The 20855-nt window shown below is 43.2% G+C and overlaps 2 protein-coding genes across 2 annotated transcripts; one reads left to right on the top strand and one right to left on the bottom strand.

Annotated features, from left to right (window-relative positions):
- The first annotated feature begins 245 nt into the window (after window positions 1-245).
- Window positions 246-3058, top strand: LOC115791288 (frizzled-7-like). The gene has a single exon (XM_030745489.1). The coding sequence runs from the start codon at window positions 591-593 to the stop codon at window positions 2250-2252; it is 1662 nt and encodes a 553-aa protein (XP_030601349.1). The 5' UTR covers window positions 246-590; the 3' UTR covers window positions 2253-3058.
- A 15025-nt stretch (window positions 3059-18083) lies between these two features.
- LOC115791592 (putative claudin-24) lies at window positions 18084-20827 on the bottom strand. The gene has a single exon (XM_030745723.1). The coding sequence runs from the start codon at window positions 19848-19850 to the stop codon at window positions 19185-19187; it is 666 nt and encodes a 221-aa protein (XP_030601583.1). The 5' UTR covers window positions 19851-20827; the 3' UTR covers window positions 18084-19184.
- Window positions 20828-20855: the final 28 nt, after the last annotated feature.

The following is a 20855-nucleotide window of genomic DNA, read 5'->3' as shown; positions in this document are numbered from 1 at the left end:
CAGATGAGAGGTAAATAGAAACGGTGGAACTGCAGGATTCCTACACTTATCTTCCTTCAGCAACACCCAGCCCCCTTTCAGCCGCAGTGACCAATCAGTGAGCAGACTCCTTAGAAAACACAGTGTGTGATTGGAGCAGAGGAGCCTGGTTTCAAGGCAGCCCCTCACTCTGCTCCTTTGCTGGAGAAACAGGGAGAAGGAGGGGCGCCTGGAAACGGTGTGAGGCAGAGCTGAAGTGTCCTGCAGACTGAGCAGAGGGAAAAGAGCCTCACAGACGGAGACACTGGTGGTTTGCAGCCAAACTTAACTTCAGCCCGGACTCCTGGATCCAGGCTGGACTGTGGGAGACTCTCAGGGAGACTCTGGCTGCTTCACGCTGTGAGGAATTACTTTTCTGGTGTTTCTGTAGGACAGGACTCTGAAAGCACTCCTCAGCAGAGCATCACAGCCTCCTGACCCCGGAGCAGAGGACCGGACTTTGAATGAACACTTCCCTCTAACCGTAGTTGGATATTAAGGGGCTCCTTACACTGTGTTTACAGCTCTTACTGAACCTTTTTAAAGTTGTTCAAACTAACTTTCTGGGGGTCATGGCTGTGGGGGGACACTGCTCCAGCTGCTGGTGGGTTTGGGGATTCACTCTGGTGCATCTCTTCCAGCCTGGCATTGGTCAGCACGAGCGAGGAATTTTCATCCCTGAGCACGGCTTCTGCCAGCCCATCTCCATCCCCCTGTGCACAGATATCGCCTACAACCAAACCATCATGCCCAACCTGCTGGGGCACACCAACCAGGAGGAAGCCGGGCTGGAGGTCCACCAGTTTTACCCCCTGGTCAAAGTCCAATGCTCCTTGGACCTTAAGTTCTTCCTGTGCTCCATGTATGCGCCGGTCTGCACGGTTCTGGACCAGGCAATCCCCCCCTGCAGGTCTCTGTGTGAGCGGGCTCGGCAGGGCTGCGAGGCGCTCATGAACAAATTTGGATTCCAGTGGCCTGAGAGGCTGCGCTGTGAGAACTTTCCCATCCACGGTGCTGGAGAGATCTGCGTGGGTCAGAACACCACCGAGACCGACAACCCCACCTCCGACCCCACCCCGAGCCTCTCTGAGTTTGTGACCTTGCCTCCGCACATTTGGGGGAACCAGCCTTTCTCCTGCCCCCTGCAGCTCCAGGTGCCCACCTACCTGAACTATCACTTTCTGGGGGTGAAGGACTGTGGCGCCCCCTGCGAGCCATCCAAACCCAACGGGCTGATGTATTTCCAAGAGGATGAGTTAAAGTTCGGCCGGCTCTGGGTTGGAATCTGGTCCATCCTATGCTGTGTCAGCACCCTCTTCACTGTTCTCACCTATTTGGTGGACATGAAGCGGTTTCGATACCCAGAGAGACCAATCATCTTCCTGTCTGGCTGCTATTTCATGGTGGCGGTGGCGTACAGTGCAGGCTTCCTGCTGGAGGACCGAGTAGTGTGTGTGGATAAATTTAAAGAGGATGGCTACAAGCTGGTGGCTCAAGGCACCAAGAAGGAGGGCTGCACCATCCTGTTCATGATTCTCTACTTCTTCGGCATGGCGAGCTCGGTGTGGTGGGTGGTCCTGTCTCTCACATGGTTCCTGTCTGCTGGGATGAAATGGGGTCACGAGGCAATCGAGGCCAACTCGCAGTACTTCCACCTGGCAGCCTGGGCGGTGCCAGCAGTAAAGACCATCACCATCCTGGCTATGGGGCAGGTGGATGGTGACCTGCTGACTGGTGTCTGCTATGTAGGGATCTACAACGTGGACGCACTGCGCGGTTTCGTCCTGGCGCCACTGTTTGTCTACCTCTTCATCGGCACTTCTTTTCTGCTGGCCGGCTTTGTGTCACTCTTCCGTATCCGCACCATCATGAAGCACGACGGCACCAAGACCGAGAAGCTCGAAAAGCTGATGGTGCGGATCGGTGTGTTTAGCGTGCTGTACACGGTGCCTGCCACCATCGTCATCGCCTGCAACTTCTACGAGCAGGCCTTCCAGTCGCAGTGGGAGGTCACATGGCACACGCAGACCTGCAAACACTTTGCCGTGCCGTGCCCGGCTGCAAACTTTGCTTCTAACACGCCAGACTTCACCGTCTTTATGATCAAGTACTTGATGACCTTGATTGTAGGCATCACGTCGGGCTTCTGGATCTGGTCAGGGAAAACCCTCCAGTCATGGCGCCATTTTTATCAAAGACTGATCAACAGCAACCAGGGAGAGACCACCGTGTAGCCCTGAAGAAACCAGCAACCTGGGACAGGTGGAGGTTAGGAGACGCTGAGGTAAAAGAGACGCTAGTTTGGTGCTCCGTGGATCTTTGAGTCTTTTGGACCTCAGTGGACACATCAGAGGCTGCATCATTAAAACACAGAACAAACATGATTCCTGAAATCTGACGTCCACTCGAGGCTCTTTAACTTTTCACACTCAAGTTGGATTATGAGCCTCTGATGAACTCAGGGAACTTTTTATTTTATGGGTCTATCATTGATCTGATAGTTTCCTGGAAAAATACATATTGATAATCATGATTATTAGTCCAAAGCTTCTCTTTTCAAAAGACCCCAAAAGCCTTAAATTCATATTGATAATTTGGCATATTTGCTCTAAAATGATGACAAATATTTGCTCTAAATTTCATTGTAATTTATAAATTTTTTCATCAACAGGTTCATTGATTAGCTCTTGATTGGTTTGTCTATGAAAAGTCTCCTCATCTTGTTTTGTTTGACCTTCAGTTCACTGCAGTACGATAAAAGTATTTAACTATCACTGCAGTAAACGTCCTGCATTCAGGTCTTTTAGGTGACGTCGGGTGTGGACTCATAGGATCGATGATGATGTTTTTTTATTAACTGTTCATTGTTGTTTATGTCCCAACTTTCACTCTAGAAATAAATGTTTTAATTTTCAGTCCTTCAGCACATCTTTAAACATTTATTCAGACGCAGCTGAACAACAAACAATATTAACATTCAGAAATAAACTCTTATGGGTTGATATCGGCTGATAACAGTGTTTGGCTGATTTATTTTAAAAAAGAGGAAAAAAGTGAAAAAGATTGTTTTAAGTGTATAATCTAAAAATGTATTAATTAAAATTACTCTTAAAATAACTTCTGGTTTCAGAGACAAAAGAATATGAAAATTATAATAGATAAATTAATTAAAAATAAAATATTAGCATTATAAAAAATGGGAAATAATTTTAGGAGGCATTAAAAATTTAATCTCATGGTACCGTTTAAATAAAATAATTAAAATGTGTGAAATTGCACATATTTTAATTGTAGTTTTGTTCTGCTCTAAAACACAGATTTGCTGTGAGGCTGCAGGTTTGGTTCAGCCTGAGCCGAGATCACGGGAACAGAGATTTTTATTGAGAAAATCAATAAAACTGAAAGCTCAAAAACAAAAAAATGGTTTTAATTAAAGTTATAGATGCTTGATGCTGAATTATCTTGTTAAATGGGAGATGATGAAGCAAATATGACTCAACTCCAGGCTCATGGAAACCAACAGAAGGCTGACCTGTGTGTGTCATTCAGGGCTGTCTCACACTCGAATTTCAGTGTAATATTTAATCCTCCTTTACGGCAGCTGAACTAATATTAATTCAGAGTAAGTATTCAGGATATAGTTTGTGCTCCTCTCATGATTTCATTACATTCAGAGTGAAGCAACAGTCCTGACTGTGAAGTTTGTCCAGATTATTGATCCAGATATTTTGACTCATCAGTCTTTTCAGAGTCTGTCAGTCACAGCTGTGACTAAATAACCAGTTATATGATGACTCCATCAGTGTTTGTCACACTGTTTCTTTATCTATGACAGATATTCTAAAAGCTTCTTGTTGCACTAATTATGGTTGCAGTCATTTTATTGCTAAAAGGAGTCAAACCCTCATCTCTGTTAACTGAGCTCTTCAGACATTAAATATGTCCATCAAGGCTCCTGCAGCAGTAAATTTATGGACCTGATTCTACTCTTGGCCAGGTCATGCTAGTAAATGAGAACTGGTTCTGTACCTGGTGAAATAAAGGTTGAAGAAATAAATCATGGTTAGTAATTCTCAGAGCTCTCCGTTCTCCTCAGCAAACTCATGGTAGGAAACAGTTTTACTGCTCTTACAGTCACATGATATAAAAACATGCTGCAGCAAAGCACACAGACTGTGTGTGTGTGTGTGTGTGTGTGTGTGTGTGCGTGTGTGTGTGTGTGTGTGTGTGTGTGTCCGTCCCTCACTGCTACTGCTTTATCTGCACTGCGCTGCAGCTTACGGACGCTCAGTCCTGTCCAGTAAGTACTTTAAAATCAGGAGACTGGCAGCTACATGTTCACTGATAACACAGCAGAGGTGAGCGTGTCAGTGAAGGTCACGCTGTAGTGATTTTCCTCTCAGGGGAAGGAGACGTCCCGGTGATGACATCAGTGTGAGGTTTGAAGCTCAAGTCTGAAATAACTCCTGCTCTCAGCTGATCTGTCAAACTCAGGAACGAGCTCATTGGTTTTTAGGGCCAAACAGAAGGGTTTGTGTTCAGGCTTCATGATCATGTGATCGTTACCATCAAACACTGGACAGTGTGAAACGAAGCATGATGTTTTCTGCACGTTGGTTACTTTGATAAAACAAAACTTTATTAAAGATCTGAGCTGAAGGACGCTGGTTATTTTTCAGTGGTGCAAACTGTGTGTGTGTGTGTGTGTGTGTGTGTGTGTGTGTGTGTGTGTGTGTGTGTGCGCTCACAATGAGTTCATACTTAAGTTTCCAGCCCTGAAGCATCATGGGAGCTGTAGTTCCAACCTTGAACCGTGTGCTGTTCACACTTTTGAAAAATCTGATTTGTATGAATCTCATGAACGTTGAATGTTTCAATTCTGTTTCTATTTATAAAACTTTGTAATATTCATGTATTGATCAAAACTTTAGTTATAAAGCAGCTTTCTTACAGACAGCAGAGCTCAAATTATAAACCGACAAATTAAGGAGATAAAAACATAAAAATAAAATCAGAAGTGATGATTATTTACAGTGTTTACTGATTGACTGATAATGTCAGTCAAAGAATTACAAACATTTCTTTTTTCTCTCCATCTTTTTGGATCATTTTTAGGAAATTGTGATTTTTTTTTTTGTCTGGTTGTCGATGTGTTTTTATAATTGTATTCATGTTTGTTCTGTGACGGTATCTGACTTCAGCTTGTACAGTTTTTCAGAATAAAATGCTCAAGTTTGTAATTCTTGAAAAGAACTCAGTGATACATGAAATTGTGTCACAGTCGATTTGGCTCCTGCTCAAACCAGAAACCAGCTTGTTTCTGACACAAGAGAAAGAAGAGTCGCAGTTTATGCTGAACACATCCACAAAACATGAAGTTACACTTTCAGATAGTAAAGAAGCTGCACGGGTACAGGAAAGCTGTAAGTGACTACAGTCTGCTTTCACTGTAAAAGACTCGCTCTCCATTGAATGTAATTTGTCTCCATCTAGTGGTGGAAACATGAAACGATCGTTCAGACAAAGATGGCAAATAAAGTTCACTCGAACAAACACAGTGAACTTTATTTTGGAGTGAAATCATCAAAGCAAAGCTTTATTTTAATGTTTATTTATTTCCAGATGTGAAATGATTCCCTTTGCTCACTTTCTATGCTGTGCTGTCATATTCATTTTCACCTCCTGCTTAAATACATTATGCAGGGGAAAAAATTACTGTATCGTGACCATTAATAAAGATAATGGTTAACAAAACAACTGATAAATAAATGAATGCTATTATTAATAAAACTTAAAAAACAATAATTGTTCAAAACTGTTCAAAAGCCATGCTTCTGTGGGCCTTGCTTCTAGAAGGACTTTGGAACAACATAAACTATAGAAAATGACCACAAAGGGGACAAAGATCCCAAAAATCTAAAGATTCACTGTTTAACATTTGAATCCATAAAGAGCCTCTTTATGAAGAGCAGCCTTCAGCTGATCTCCTCTGACCTGGAATACCAGGTGCTCTAAGCTTCCTCAAAGGCCACTGAACAAATGAAGCACTGCACAAAATGCACAGCACACTTTCAGTGCAGTATGCTGAATGACTTATTAATAACTCCCAAAGCCATAAATACTCAGTCATACTGTGATAGCTTAGAGTTGGGGCGATGGAGAAACCTCTGATCAGTAGGCTGGGATTAAAGCTTATGTTTAGAGTGGTAGGTGAAAGCACACAGAGCCAAGTTTAAGATGTCTGATCGATTTTCCAGGCTATGACTGAAGAATTCATATAGTGAAAAATGTCTCCTGAATCATAACCATCCAGGTTTCCTGGTTATTACTTAATGATGGGCAGAGTTGTGGTGACCTTGGCTCTGATGCTGAGCTGTTAACTCCTCCGGTCTTTAGTGCATGCAGGACACGAGTCTGACACATGTGGCTGGAGGCTGAAACTTGGTACGTTGGCTTTTTAAAAATGTTATTTTATTCTTGGGTAAACAACCCATCTGCATCTTTGTCTAACCTTAAAATACACCAATGATATTCACAGACTGATTTGAAGTCGCCCTCCCACCACCCCTCCTGTGACCCTCTCTCTGTTTTACCCCTCCCTTTCCTCCACGGTGACCCTGAAAGTACAAAGACTGGAGGACTGGAGAACAGTGTGTGTGTTTTATGGGAAGTGCTAACAAAAGGACATGCATTGGGTGCAGCAGACACGCACATTAAATGTAATTCTAGCAAGTCATCAGCGGAGGTGGAGATGAGGAAGAGCAGCAGACTGTAAACATTAAATGGTAGAAGATAATGTGGCTGTAGGGCTAAACAGAGCCCCCTTGGACCCCTTTTTCTTTCAGAGCTGCTGTAATTCTTCGTGGCACTGATGCAACAAGGTGCTGAAACATTCCTCAGACATTTTGGTCCATGCTGACATCACATTTGTCAGCTGCACATCCATGAGGTGAGTCTTGTATTCACCTGCCATCCTCCTCTGTTGGAAACCTGTTGTATCACATCTGTTCCTGCAAAAAAGACAGCAGTGCAATTCATTGTTCTTCCACCAGTGGGAGACAAATCCCAGTGAAATAGCCCTCAGTGTTAAAGCCGGTTACTGCTGCAGCTGTGAATTAAACTGAGAGCAGTTAAGAAAATGTATGGACACAGATGAAGACAAAATAATTAGCCCCTGTGAAATGTAATGACCAGGGTCAGTATTATTACAGAGCACAGAGCACTGCTGTGCAATAATGAGCTTTAATGTTGTAAGAGCTTTTAAAAGCTGAGGGTTATCCTCCAATTTACACACAGTATAAAAACCTCTGAGCCGTCATCTGAGAAAGCATCAAGCACTGAGGAAACCTGTGGAGCGAGCTGAAGACCAGGATCTGTGCCAGAAGACCATCAAATCTGGAGGAGCGTGAGAGATTCACCAAAGAAGAACGAGCTGTGATTGGTCAGGAGACGCAGGCTGTTATCCAGCCAAAAGGATCCATGCCCGGCTATTACTGTAGAGAGCTAATCATTATGACCCTGGACATTAATTCTGCTTCTGTCTGTAAAATCATCTAATCATCCAAGTTCGAGTGATCCCTCACCGATCTCAGGTTTCCTTCCAGAGACCCCGCGAAATCCACGAAGTAGCAACACTATATTTATTTTATTTTTTATATATTTTAAGGCTTTATAAACATTTCCTACTGTCTTACTGCAACTTGAATGATGAAGATGATCAATTAGCTGTGCAGTACTGATGTGATGAAGGTGATGGGGAGTTCTATAAATAACTATATATACCACAAAATCCCACAATAACAGAATTACATATATTTAAAAAACAAACAAAAAAACATGAGACAGTGATACAGCGAAGGACGACTGTAAAGCTAAAATGTTTGGGAAAGCTTTCACAGAAATACAATTTTTATCGAGTGGATAAAAATTCTGCCCTCATCTGTAGATTAAAGTAAGCAAATGACAACATGCCAGAAAATGTTAGATAGATTAAATCAAATTAAGAAGTCAGAATAAATGAAGCAGAACGGAGTCAAAGACACAACGACAAGTTTAAACTCCTGATTTTAAAACCGTGTCTGCGTTTGGAGGCAACATGGGACCAAACGTCCTTCTCATCTTTAATCATCAAACTAACTGCAACAACATTAGATTAGAAATGTAAATTATTTTTTATTTTAGCACTGATCACAATAGAATAGAATAGAATAGAATAGAATAGAATAGAATAGAATAGAATAGAATAGCCCTTTATTGTCATTACATGGTACAATGAAATTGTGCTCCACCCCAAAGGTTCTCTGCACTCAGTTATATATAAAATATAAAATAAATAAGTATAGTGGAAAATACAATTTAAATACTCAAACTGGATTATTCTACATAAAATACACAACCTGTAAAAACAGACAGAATTGTTCTTTTTTTGGGGGGGGGGGGGGGGGGGGGGGGGGGGGGGGGGGTCATTGTTTATTTACAGTCTGGACTGTGATTTAAATGAACTGTAACTCCGTCCAGAGGGTAGAAGGTCAAAGAAGTTATGGGCAGGATGTGAGGGGTCTCCTGTGACTGCGCTGATTCTCCTCAGGCAGCAGGTTCTGGTGGGTCCTCCAGGGAGGGCAGAGGGCAGCCGATGATCTTTGGGGCGGTGCTGATGACCCTCTGCACTGCCTTCCTGTTTTCAGCTGGGAACTTACACACTGTACACCCAGACAGTACGTCAGGACACTTTCCACAGAGGAGCCAGAGAAGGTGCTCGTTGGAGCTTCCTGGAGTCCAGAATAAGTTCTTTGCTTTTGAGAACCTTCAGTGTCAGATTGTTCACTGAGCAGCGATGTGACAGTTTTACTGCCTCCGCCCTGTGTGGTGGTGAATCATTTTTTATAATAAATAAAAACGTTAAACAAGGACCTAAGATTACATCCATCGTTTCTCTTTAGCTTATCCTTGTTCAGGGACCCCAGACCGGCCTTCTCTGTGGGTGTGGGAAAAACGAGCTCTCTGAGTGCTGGGCCTGGTCTCAGGAAGTCTCCCACAGGCACTCCTGGTTATCAAGAATTAGTGCAGTACTTAAACCCAGCTTTCAGCATCACTTGTTGACTGATTGTTCTCACTGTGGCAGTATCAGTGATCAGTGATGGCTGTGCTGATGGATTTGGTAGGTGTCGCTCTGTGAGACATTACAGAAGCTGTGTGCAAAATCAGACACCTGCAGACATGGGGTAAAGGTGAGTTTCTGCCCCTGCAGGTGCAGCCCACACCAGCATACCCCCACAGGTCTTTAAAGAAAGATGTGTGTGTGTGCACCTTTAAAGGGACAAAGGTTCATGAGTGCAGAAAGCAGTGAGAGTTTCACATTTGAACAATTTATTCTAGATTTTAAGCCCCCCCCCCCCCCCCCCCCCCCCCCCCCCAAAAAAAAGCAACCCAAAACAAACAAACTTATATTAAATGTAATTATAGACTTTATAGTCTGTACTGTCCACTAGCTCAGAGGTATGGAGGTTGAAACTGTTCATATCGTCCAGAGGCACCACTGGTTTGTATAAACCGATGGTGCCACTTTCACTCTTTGTAAAGTGTTGTTGTGCTGCTGCATTAATGTATAAAAGCTTCAGAGTGGAACAAACCACAGAGGCTGCTGTGACGGTAAAGGAACAATCAGTGCTCATTCCTCTGAGTGGGGAAACAGGAGACTCATCGAGGTGGAAATCACAAAGTTTGTGATTTCCTAAATGTTTGTCATTGCTTTAATGTGCTTTAATGTGCTTTAATGTGCTCCCGCTGATAGAATATATCAGGATTTATTCACAAACATCCTGAAAATCCTCTCAGAGCGCCTATAAAATATCTGTAAGGAGTTCCAGCCGAGGACAGCTTTAGGAAAACTACTGGAAGGCTACAGGCAGCAGCTGCTGACAGCGCTTCAGGTCAAATGTTTTATTGCAGGAGTTAACATCATGAATTAATGAGCACGACACACTTTGATCTGTTCATTTTATCTTCATCACTACATTTGCACTCTGAACCTTTCCTGCCCAAAAAGCTGCATTATCTATATTTTGGAAGCTGTAAATATCCTGTTTACACGCCAGGAAGGAAAGACCTGTTAGAGCTTCATTCCAGCTGGCTCCCATGGCACTGCAGTCTGCCTTCTAGTTTCTCACACTGGAAGCTGTTTTAAGGCCTGAGATGCTTTTTATGCTTGCCAGGATTTGGCGCTAATGATCGTCATCATTCTTAGAACCTTCTTCAGTTTACGTCACCAGGAGCTTCTCTTAGGAAGCTCTGGGAACAGAGGCCAAGGTCTTTACGAGAAAAGAATCATCGAGGGATTTGGGCTTAAAATCTGAGGCCTCGTCCAAATATGCATCCAATATCCATCAGCCTCAACCCGAGTCTCACCCGAACCCTAAAACTAGCTTTGAACCCTCAAACAGAAACGTCTCCCAAAGCGAGGACGGACCAACGATCCTGCTGTCTGGAGTTCGTATCGGCCCTCGTAAAGATAGAAGAACAAACACAAACACGCTCTGAGCCATCCGATCCGCTCCATGACATCCTGTCCTCTGCTGCTGGACTCACATGAGAACAGGCTCTTTGTTTCCGACTGTTACAATGCTGGGAGCTGTGGTCCTCACTCTGCCTACCAGCAAACAAAGGCCCACACACACACACACACACACACACACACACACTCAGCATCTCTGGCTTTCTGACAGATGCCTGAACCAAACTGTTTCTCCACGAACATGAAAGGAAGAAATTTAGTTTTTAATCCAGGAATACATTTTACTTTGGAGGGTCAGAATCTCAGAACGACCACAACAAAGTTTATTCTGAAATTCAGCTGAAGTTTCTTCTTCTATGAAATTAAGATTAAAAAAAGTCTTTATTGCATTAAGTCAGTGATTATCAGGCCGTCCCAGCAGGTTTTTACTGTGCTTTCTATACAGAGAACAACAGATTATTATTACACACACATCATTTAGACAGCTAGTGAAGTACAGAACATTTTGAATGGTAAATATGAAAGTGAAATGGTAAATGTAACTTTGTAGCACATGTTACATTGTAAAGAGCATATTTGTATCAATGCTGTGTTTCTGAGTTTCAGTTCCAAAATATGTACTCTGTCATTTGACCCTCCACTGATTAAAGCAGACACCTTTCCTGAAAGGTCAGAGGGCATGCTGTCATCATCCTGTGACCCTGTGTCTTCATTTATTTGGTGTTTCTATCATTCTTAGTTTGTGGTGGGTGTGTACCTGTGAGTTCCTCATCTGGGTGTTATTTGTAGCTTCAGACCTTCTTAGTTTAGTTACTTAAGTTATTCTTGGTTACAGTTTGTTGCAGTTTGTTTGTTTCATCTTCAGTCTGTCATGTTTCCTGTGTTACTTGCTCGTCCTTGTCTCGTGTGTATTGTGTTCTGTTTGCTTCCCTTCGTCTTATTAGTTAATTGTGTTCACCTGTTCTCCCGGCTGTCTCCTCTCATTACCTGTATTTGTCTGTGTGTCTGTGTGTTCTTTGGTTCCTTGTCGTGTCATCGTTGTGGGTTTCCTATCTGCTGTGTTTTCCCTGGTTCTGTGTTGTTTCCCAGAGCCCTCTCAGTTAATGTCGTTCTGGCTGCTGACCAGCAGAGTGTATTTATTAATTGTGTTCCTGAGTTATCCAGCAATAAAGCCGTGTTCCTCCAAGTTCTGTCCAGTTCCACGAGTCCTGCTTTGGGGTCCAGTTCCTGCATCCACACAGGCAGAAATGACACATGCTGGGAAATATATAACTCCTACATAACCTGTTGACAGCAGCTATAAATGCATTTGTTTTTCAGCGAGTGTTTTGTGGAGTACTTGGCAGCATTTTAAATGATGTTTAATGAACCAAAGCAAAGAAAAAGTGTTGCTCAAGAGACGAAGGAAGGATTAAACCATCAGGACTAAATTTGAATCTGAATTTCTGAGCACAAAACCAGAAAAATGAAGTTCTGACAGGTGAGTAGTTTTTTTTTTTTTTTGCAAATCATTGAAATATTGTTTAAACTTTAAAATATGATTCATACTGTAGTGTGTGCGTGTTTTATGTAGAAGCTGGTCCACTGCAATCGATTGTTAAATGAGGAATTGTATAATTATCCTGTAGTTGTTACACTTCTCTCACAGTCATGTTATTTTAGGAAGGCTGCACCTGTGTTGGAGCTGTGGTGGTCCAGGTGAAGGAGATGGTTAAATGTGTCTGTTCCTCCTCCCTCTGACTCTGGTTGTTGTCCATGGTGCTGATCAAAAGCTGGAATAATGCTTTTGATTTTACTGATCACTGCTATGATAGATTTTTGTGTACGTACTGTGGGTGTGTGTGTGTGTGTGTGTGTGTGTGTGTGTGTGTGTGTGTGTGTGTGTGTGTGTGTGTGTGTGTGTGAGAGCTCACAGTCTGCTGGATGTTATTCCACTTTCTCGGGAACGTTGGGCAGACGAACTGTTTTATATCATCGTTTTTAGCTGAGTGCACATCAAAGCTGAGACAGCTTTGATGTGACTGCCTTTGATCACCTCACAGGAGGCAGAGAAAGCCATTTCCTGCAGAGGCCTGATAACTAATAATGTTGATTCACGGGGCCGATAATACTCAGAGAAAACAGCTTAATTGAAGCCAGTTTCCTGCCAAAGCACCGCTTCACTGTACGAGGAGCAGCCAACCTGCACTCTGTTAGTAATGGAGTATCAGCACAGTCACAGGTCTCCGCCTCACCCCCAAAATAACACTAGATCGACTGTAGCGATGAAGCTCCCATCAAACCAGCAGGCGGAGCTTCAGGAAACATGGGATGAAATGTAATCAGATTACCTCGGAAAAATGGCAGAACAGCACCGCTCTGCAAGGAGTGCAAAAGATGAATCATGACTTCTGACCCCATCAGTTACTTCACCGCTTTTCTGACTTTGAAAAAACACATTTTCTCCTTTTTAGGGATACAAAGCTCTTCCTTCCTGGTAGGACACCTGTGACGGTGGGCACACAGGTCAGCAGCTCTGGTTTGTTTGTGGACGTCAGAACTGCTGAACCAAAGAGGTTTACGAGGATTTACGACTTTATTTTGGCTTTTAGGGTCAGTTTTTGTTAGTCAGTGAGGCTCGCTGCTCAGAAACTTTGATTTTCAGTCCTCGTTCTTTCCTTCCTTCTTTTCTGCTGCAGAATAACAACAAACTGTGTGATCGCAGCCTGCTGGGCCGGACGGAGGTCAGTGATCTTCACTGGTCACAAACAGCAGCTGTAATAAACACACTCACAAAAAACAGCTGAATGCAGATTAGAACGTGAAAGCCATAAAAATGTGTTTGATTCAGGTGTTTTGTGCTTGTGTCAGCTTTGACTTCTTATTAAGATCAGCAGGATCATTGATGGAGACCAGATTGACTCGCTGGTAGTATCTGCACCATCACACATCTATCTGAGCTGTGCCTGCTGAGGCGATCACAAACCCCACTGCTGACCACCGACCACTCAAATACTTAACAGCACGTGTGCCGAGTGAGGATCGCGTGTTGGAGACGAGGCCAGGAGGAAAACGTGGCGTTCCTGCTCGGAGCTCACCTGCAGGTTTGTTGCAGTTGGCAGAGCGTGGCAGCGTTTCCCTGTTTGTGCTTAAACAATGCGAGGGTGAGGACTCGTCTTCCTGCCGTTGGCGTTTTCTCAAACCACAGCTCTATTGTCCCAAAGAGGAAGAAAGTCATTAAATCCAAAGTGGAGGGCAGCGAGGTCCTGCAGCTCTCACTGTTTCATGTCTCTGTGTGACTGTGTCTGTTTATGGAGCTCTGAGAGAACCCGGAGCGAACCGTCTGAGCCTGAATTCTTAAAATGTTGTCACTCCGAGTGACAACATTTTAAGAACTTTCTTCGACTTGTGATGCTTTCTGAAACCTTGATTTACAGTGGCTTGCAAAAGTATTCATACCCCTTGAACTTTTCCATATTTTGTCACATTACAGCCACAAACATAAATATATTTCACTGGAATTTAATGTGAAAGACCAACACAAAGTGGTTACAATTCTGAAGGGGAAAGAAAATTATACATGATTCAAAACATTTTTTACAAATAAAAAACTGAAAAGTGCGGTGTGCAAAAGTATTGAGCCCCCTTTTCTCTGAGTGCAACAACTGCATTCAGAAGTTGCCTGATGACTGCTAATGGCTAAAAAGAGTCCACCTGTGTGTGATCTAATCTCAGTACAAATACAGCTGCTCCGTGACGGCCTCAGAGGTTGGTTAAGAGAATATTGGGGAGTAAACAGCATCATGAAGTCCAAAGAACAGAGCAGACAGGTCAGGAAGAAGGTTGTGGAGAAGTTTAAAGCAGGCTTAGGCTATAAAAAGATTTCCCAAGCTTTGAACATCTCACGGAGCGCTGTTCAATCCATTATCCAGAAATGGAAAGAGTACGGCACAACTGTAAACCTACCAAGACAAGGCCGTCCACCTACACTTACAGGCTGAACAAGGAGAGCACTGATCAGAGATGCAGCCAAGAGGCCCATGGTGACTCTGGACCAAATGCAGAGATCCACAGCTCAGGTGGGGGAATCTGTCCACAGGACAACTATTAGTGGTGCGCTGCACAAATGTGGTCTTTATGGAAGAGTGGCAAGAAGAAAGCCATTGTTAAAAGAAAACCATAAAAAGTCCCGTTTGCAGTTTGCCAGAAGCCATGTTGGAGACACAGCAAACATGTGGAACAAGGTGCTTTGGTCAGAGGAGACCAAGATTGAACTTTTTGGCCCAAATGCAAAACACTATGTGTGGTGGAGAATTAACACTGCACATCACTCTGAACACACCATCCCCACTGTCAAATATGGTGGTGGCAGCATCATGCTCTGGGGCTGCTTCTCTTCAACAGGGACGGGGACGTTGGTCAGAGTTGATGGGAAGATGGATGGAGCCAAATACAGGGCAATCTTGGAGGAAAACCTGTTGGAGTCTGCAGAAGACGTGAGACTGGGGCGGAGGTTCACCTTCCAGCAGGACAACGACCCTAAACATAAAGCAGGGCTACAATGGAACGGTTTCAAACCAAACATATTCATGTGTTAGAACGGCCCAGTCAAAGTCCAGACCTAAACCCAATCTGCTGTTCACAAACGCTCTCCATCTAATCTGACTGAGCTTGAGCTGTTTTGCAAAGAAGAATGGGCAAAAATTTCAGTCACTAGATGTTCAAAGCTGGTGGAGACATACCCTAAAAGACCTGCAGCTGTAACTGCAGCAAAAGGTGGTTCCACAAAGTATTGACTCAGGGGGGCTCAATACTTTTGCACACCACACTTTTCAGTTTTTTATTTGTAAAAAATGTTTTGAATCATGTATAATTTTCTTTCCACTTCACAGTTGTAACCACTTTGTGTTGGTCTTTCACATTAAATTCCAGTGAAATATATTTATGTTTGTGGTTGTAATGTGACAAAATATGGAAAAATTCAAAGGGTATAAATACTTTTGAAGCCACTGTTGTGGACAGGAACACGGACGGCTGGAGACACAATGCCCGAGAACTTAATCCTGAGTTAATGAGCTTTTATACTTATTCAAAGCATCCGGGCAGTTACAAAAGAAAAAAGAATTGGCAGGGACACAAAAGTCCACACGCACCCTCACGCAGATCGCCTGATGGTGAAATTTATGTAACATAATTCCTGGTGGACACACAATCATGGAAAGTATAATCAGGGCCTTTGATGTTCTCCTTGAAGTCATCATTTCTGATAAAGATGCAAGTTATTCTCAAAGAATCCCTTTAACGAGCCCCTGAGGTAAAGAAAGCGATAACAGTGAAGAGGAGGACTCTAAGAGGATGAAGATTTTCTCAGCTGGAGAACATGAGAGGAAGACGAGTGCAGAGCACACAAAGTCCTGCTGCTGCTGCTTTACCACCAAATGACAAAAATCACTAAAATGTGACGTGAAAAAGGCCAAAAGGGGGGAAAATATCCTGAAAGGAGGAGATTCACACCAGTGTGAGAGGTTTTAATGAACTCATCCATGGAGTAAAACACCTCACAGCAGCTCATCCCTGTGACTGTAAAGGTTTAACATGAACAAGAGTCAAAAACTCTAAACACGTGGAGATAAAAAAAAACTTTTATTGAAGCTGAATGCAGAAAGTCCAAAGTCCAGTCCAGCAGCCTTGTAACAGGGATTCAAAGGAGACACACAGAGGAACACAGGTTAGAGTAACAAACCAAAATCATAAAAATCATACAGGAACAAACTCTAAAACACAGACTCTACATTTCAAAAGCAGCAATAATTATAAACTCAGGATCCCTGAAAGCAAACCTGAGATCATCACCATAAAGAATCTTTATGAATAAACGAGGGAACACAACTCAAATAGGAACAAATCAAAACTAGGAACAATAATGCAACAAAACCCAATGTTAACAAGAACACAACACCCAGGGGCCATGGCAGTCTCACCCTCGCACACGCTGAGCTGTGCTGTTGTTGCTGTATCCTGGCACATCCTGGCCCGTCTGGGAGCGGCTGGGCTGGACTAAATGAATTAGTGCAGCAGCAGAGATGCCCTGATGGCTCACAGGAAGACGCTGCAACAGATTCCTGCACTGAGGCCGGGATCTCCTCTGGCTTTGACCCAGCGGCAAAGGCATCAGCTAAAGCCTTAAAAGCTGTTTTACAGCTGCCGGTCACCTTTCAGCAAGGCAGTTAGCCTGTAAAGTGTCTTGTAGGACATTATAAACTAATGATACAGTCTAAGATCTGATAGTGTGTTTATAGCAGCTACAAGGGAAGGAGCCGCGGTGCACTTTAACAGGAGCAGGGGAAGCAGTGAAACTCTCCACAGGCTGAAAGGCCGAGTTAATGTAAACCTGCAGGTGCTGAAGTTCAGTCCAGCTTCATGAACTGAGCACCAAAAAACTGTTCATTTCTTTATGCTGATGGACACAGACTGTGTTGTTGCACTAATTCGACAGCAGTGGATGTTTCACATGTGCAGCAGGTACGTTTCCATCCATCTCGGCCTCAAAGCAGAAACTGAAGATTCGTCTGGAGATGCTCTGCAGCCCCTCAGGCCTCTGAACGTGGACGTCTTCTCTCCTCTTTAAGTTTTATTTACTCGTTGAACTGGAAACGGTTTCATGTCTGATCCTGAAACCTCTGGTTTCAGATTCACCGAAACCCTGAGCCGCTCTCTGACTGCAGCTCGCTCATCATAAACGAGCCTTTTGTTGAACAAACAGCAGCTTCTTTATGTTCACAGGAGCTGCACCCGACCCGGCTCCTGATGATGTCACCGAGTCACATGTCACTTCCTGTCATCTAACACATGGATTGATAGCTTTTATATGGATGACAGGTTTCCTGCAGGAAATGTGACAAATATTAAATGAAAATGCTGAAAGTATGGGACAACCATGTTTCCATCCAACCCAACTTTTATCAACTCATTTTAATTCATTAAGAATAATTTCAGCTCCTTAGAGATAATTCAATTAATTCAAAAAGAAAAGTTACAATAATGTTTATAATTGTTTATTTTATAATTGCCAATATTATTAACATTATATATTTGACTATCATTTTTTGGCTTAGAACTTTAATCACAGACAAAAAAAATCAAAAGTTGATTTTTCATTTCTTTTTCTTCACAAACTTTTTTTTATTTAAGCTGTCTGTAATATAACTCAGCCTTTTTAAGTTGATTTATCTTCTGATTTCGATTCTTGTCTAATTTTTTTTATTCACTGACTTTTTTAAATTTGTAAAAATATTTATGATATATTTAAATTATTTATTCTGCTTTATCTGATTTTTATACTTTGTTATTTTTGTTTTGTACAAATATTTATTATTTAATATTTTTAATGCATCTATTTTTCCTGATGAAAACGTGTCCATGTTGTTATTTTTGTTTCTCTTTAAATATGGTTTGTGTTATTGTGTTTAACTCGTGTGAGGACGCGTTTGTGAGTTTGTACATCTGCAGGTTTCAGTGAGTCTGTTTCTTTTTTCTCACATTTTAAATGTTAACACAAACTTAACACACATTAAACACATTTTTCAGTCTTTATTCAGTATTTACACTCATCTGCTGCTCACATCCACATATTCAATTATCTTTACAAATCATTCATCTGATTGAACAAAACTGATTAAAATCATGTTCAGCAGCTTTAAAACACAAATACCTTCATGTTTAAGGATAAATGATATATTTATATTCTATAATCAATGAATCAATTATCTGCCTCGCTCTCACGGAAACAACAGTTTGTCTTCACGTGTCTCCAAATGAAAACAATAACTTCCATTTTTAGATTGATAATAAACCGTGTGGGACTGACATGAGTGAAGCAGCAGCTTTCGTCTCTTTGGCTCCAGGAAAACAAACGCAGACGTCTCACTGATTGAAACAAAGGGAATAAATCCAACACATCTGGGAATGATGCTAAAATATTCCTCGTTGTGTTTCTGCTGCGCCAAAACATCCAAATGCAGAAACACACTCACATGTTTGCATTCACATTATTGTAGTGCAGTTAAAGCAGGACAAAGGGAGGCGGTTTATGCTCTCTCTGACTCTTCAGTTAACTCAGAGGCAGCTAAAAAGCAGGAACTCTCAGATGTTACGTTTGGACTTTGCAGCTCAACAGAAAAGAAAGAAAAATGTTTGAACTCTGATTTAACCTGAAGCTTCATTTTAATTTCCCCCCAATTCATCCTGACAGATTAAGAAGAGAAATTTAAGCCGTTTGTGCCACATTTGGTGTGTGAGCCAGAAAATGTTAAACTTTAAGAGGCTTCAAACATCTGTTTTATTAGCTGTTTAGACTGAAACCTCCAGATCTGATCTCACTGTGTCGAATTCGAGGAGAAACCTCACACCTGCGTCCTCGCTGCTGGGAGGTGTCCTCACATGTGGTCCTGAATGTTGGTGGGATAAAGTTTGGTTAGTCCAGACAATCTGAGATTTTAGACTTCCTGATCTAGAAGGTATAACATCATCACAGAGACTTGAGGCGTTCCTGCTGGAAGGTCTCCGGTCATGACAGTCAGGGGGTTCTAGAAGATTTGAAGTGAGGTTTGTCCAACATTTAATTTTAGATACAGAAAAAGTCAAAGGAGACTTGCAGCATCCCTGATGGAAGGCGGTCTCAGACGTACTCAGACTTGGTCCTGACAAAATGGGGTTCTGGCTTCACTGGGACCAGAGAGACGTGGACAGGTCTGTTACTGTCCAGCTTCTGCAGCTGAAGACAGGAAATCAGCAGCAGCGTTCCCGCCACCAGGTAGAAGAGGCCGCCCGTCCAGCCACAGAACAGAGCGTCGCCAAGCTCCCAGCGAGGGGCCAACTCCGGCAACGACTCATCAAAGAACTGCTCGACCGTCGTGTGGGCGATGTAGGACACTGGGATGAGGACAAGAATCCCAGCTATCAGGCACAATACCCCAGCTGTCGCCTTCAGGGCCCTCTTACAGCTCAGGTCTTCCAGTTGACGGCGGCTGCAGCCGTTCACCAGGCGGAGGCCGGGGATGGCCAACAACAGTCCCAGTATCCCCACCCCCAGCGCTGTGCACATAAAGATCCGGGCCAGCTTGATGTCCGATGACAGGCCCAGGAGGGTGTCATAGGGCTTACACTCCAGCATTTCCCGGATCACGCAGGTCTCCCAGAGCCCCCACTCAATGTTCTCTGTGGAGAGCAGGTTGGTGGTCTGTATGCGCCATGTGGACATCAGGGTGGTGGCCAGAGAGCAGAGCAAGCCCCCTCCCGAGAACAGGACCCCCAGCAGCTCCAAGACACTGATGCTAAGGTCCATGATGGTGATGTTGTGGCTCTCAGAGGGTCCTGGGCTTTACCTCGCTGCTGTCAGGAGGGGGGCCTGCTCAGACATCACAGCTCCCAGAGAGAGTCTCTACAGTCAGGCCCAGTTAGCGCCCCCCTCCAAGCAGAGGGAAGCAGTGATTGGCTGAGTGGAAACAACAGCATTGCTGTGAGGTTTCCTGCAGACAGGATGTTATGAATTCCCACATTTCTGACTGAAAGGCGTTTGAAGTCAATGGCATCGCTGGCTCTGCTTCCCTGCGTGATGCAGATTTGCTGCACCGGTCTGAGTTACATTAAACTGAAGAAAAAGAAACCTCTGATTTATTCATGCTCCAGTACAGTTACAGAAACCTTAACCTGAAATTTGTAACCTGCATGTCTTTGGTTCAGTTTCTGCTCTCTGACACTGCACAAGAGTCGAGATGGAGCACCGAAGAAATGTCAGGGTTTTAGAATTTGAAAATTAAAAGTGTGATTCAGAACTTTTTGGTTGGAAATCAATTAATTTACATTCACTGTAGTAAAGAAAAAACATAACTCTGCAACAATGCAGTTCTGTAAAGTTTTCATGAAAGGCTAACAGACACAACAGAGTCTGATTGGCTGCACTCGGTCTCATATTTAGACGTTTCAGCAGACTCTGCTCATCAGGTGAGGACACAGCTGTTCATAGTGAGAGCGGTCAACACCTAAAAATCTTTAATACTCACTCTGCATGCTTTTCTGCTCACGTGTCACAGGAAAAGTAAACCTTTACATTTTGAATGGAGTTTGGTTGGATGGCCTTCAGCAGCGGTTTAATCAATGACCTGCCTTCACACCAGACTCCATTAAAAAACCCACACAGGTTTAAGGTAACCTGCAGCACATCCACACACTGAACAGTTCGTTCACTGTTCGTTCAGAAAAAACTGATTTCATGCTGCTGTTTTTGGCCTGGTGGCGCCTCCTGTTGGACATTAGTAGACATTACAGAGAAAACTTTTTACAGGCTGAA

Source organism: Archocentrus centrarchus, chromosome 2 (assembly GCF_007364275.1).
Source record: "Archocentrus centrarchus isolate MPI-CPG fArcCen1 chromosome 2, fArcCen1, whole genome shotgun sequence".
In the NCBI taxonomy this organism is placed as follows: Eukaryota; Metazoa; Chordata; class Actinopteri; order Cichliformes; family Cichlidae; genus Archocentrus; species Archocentrus centrarchus.
This window is presented reverse-complemented; position numbering and strand designations above follow the sequence as displayed.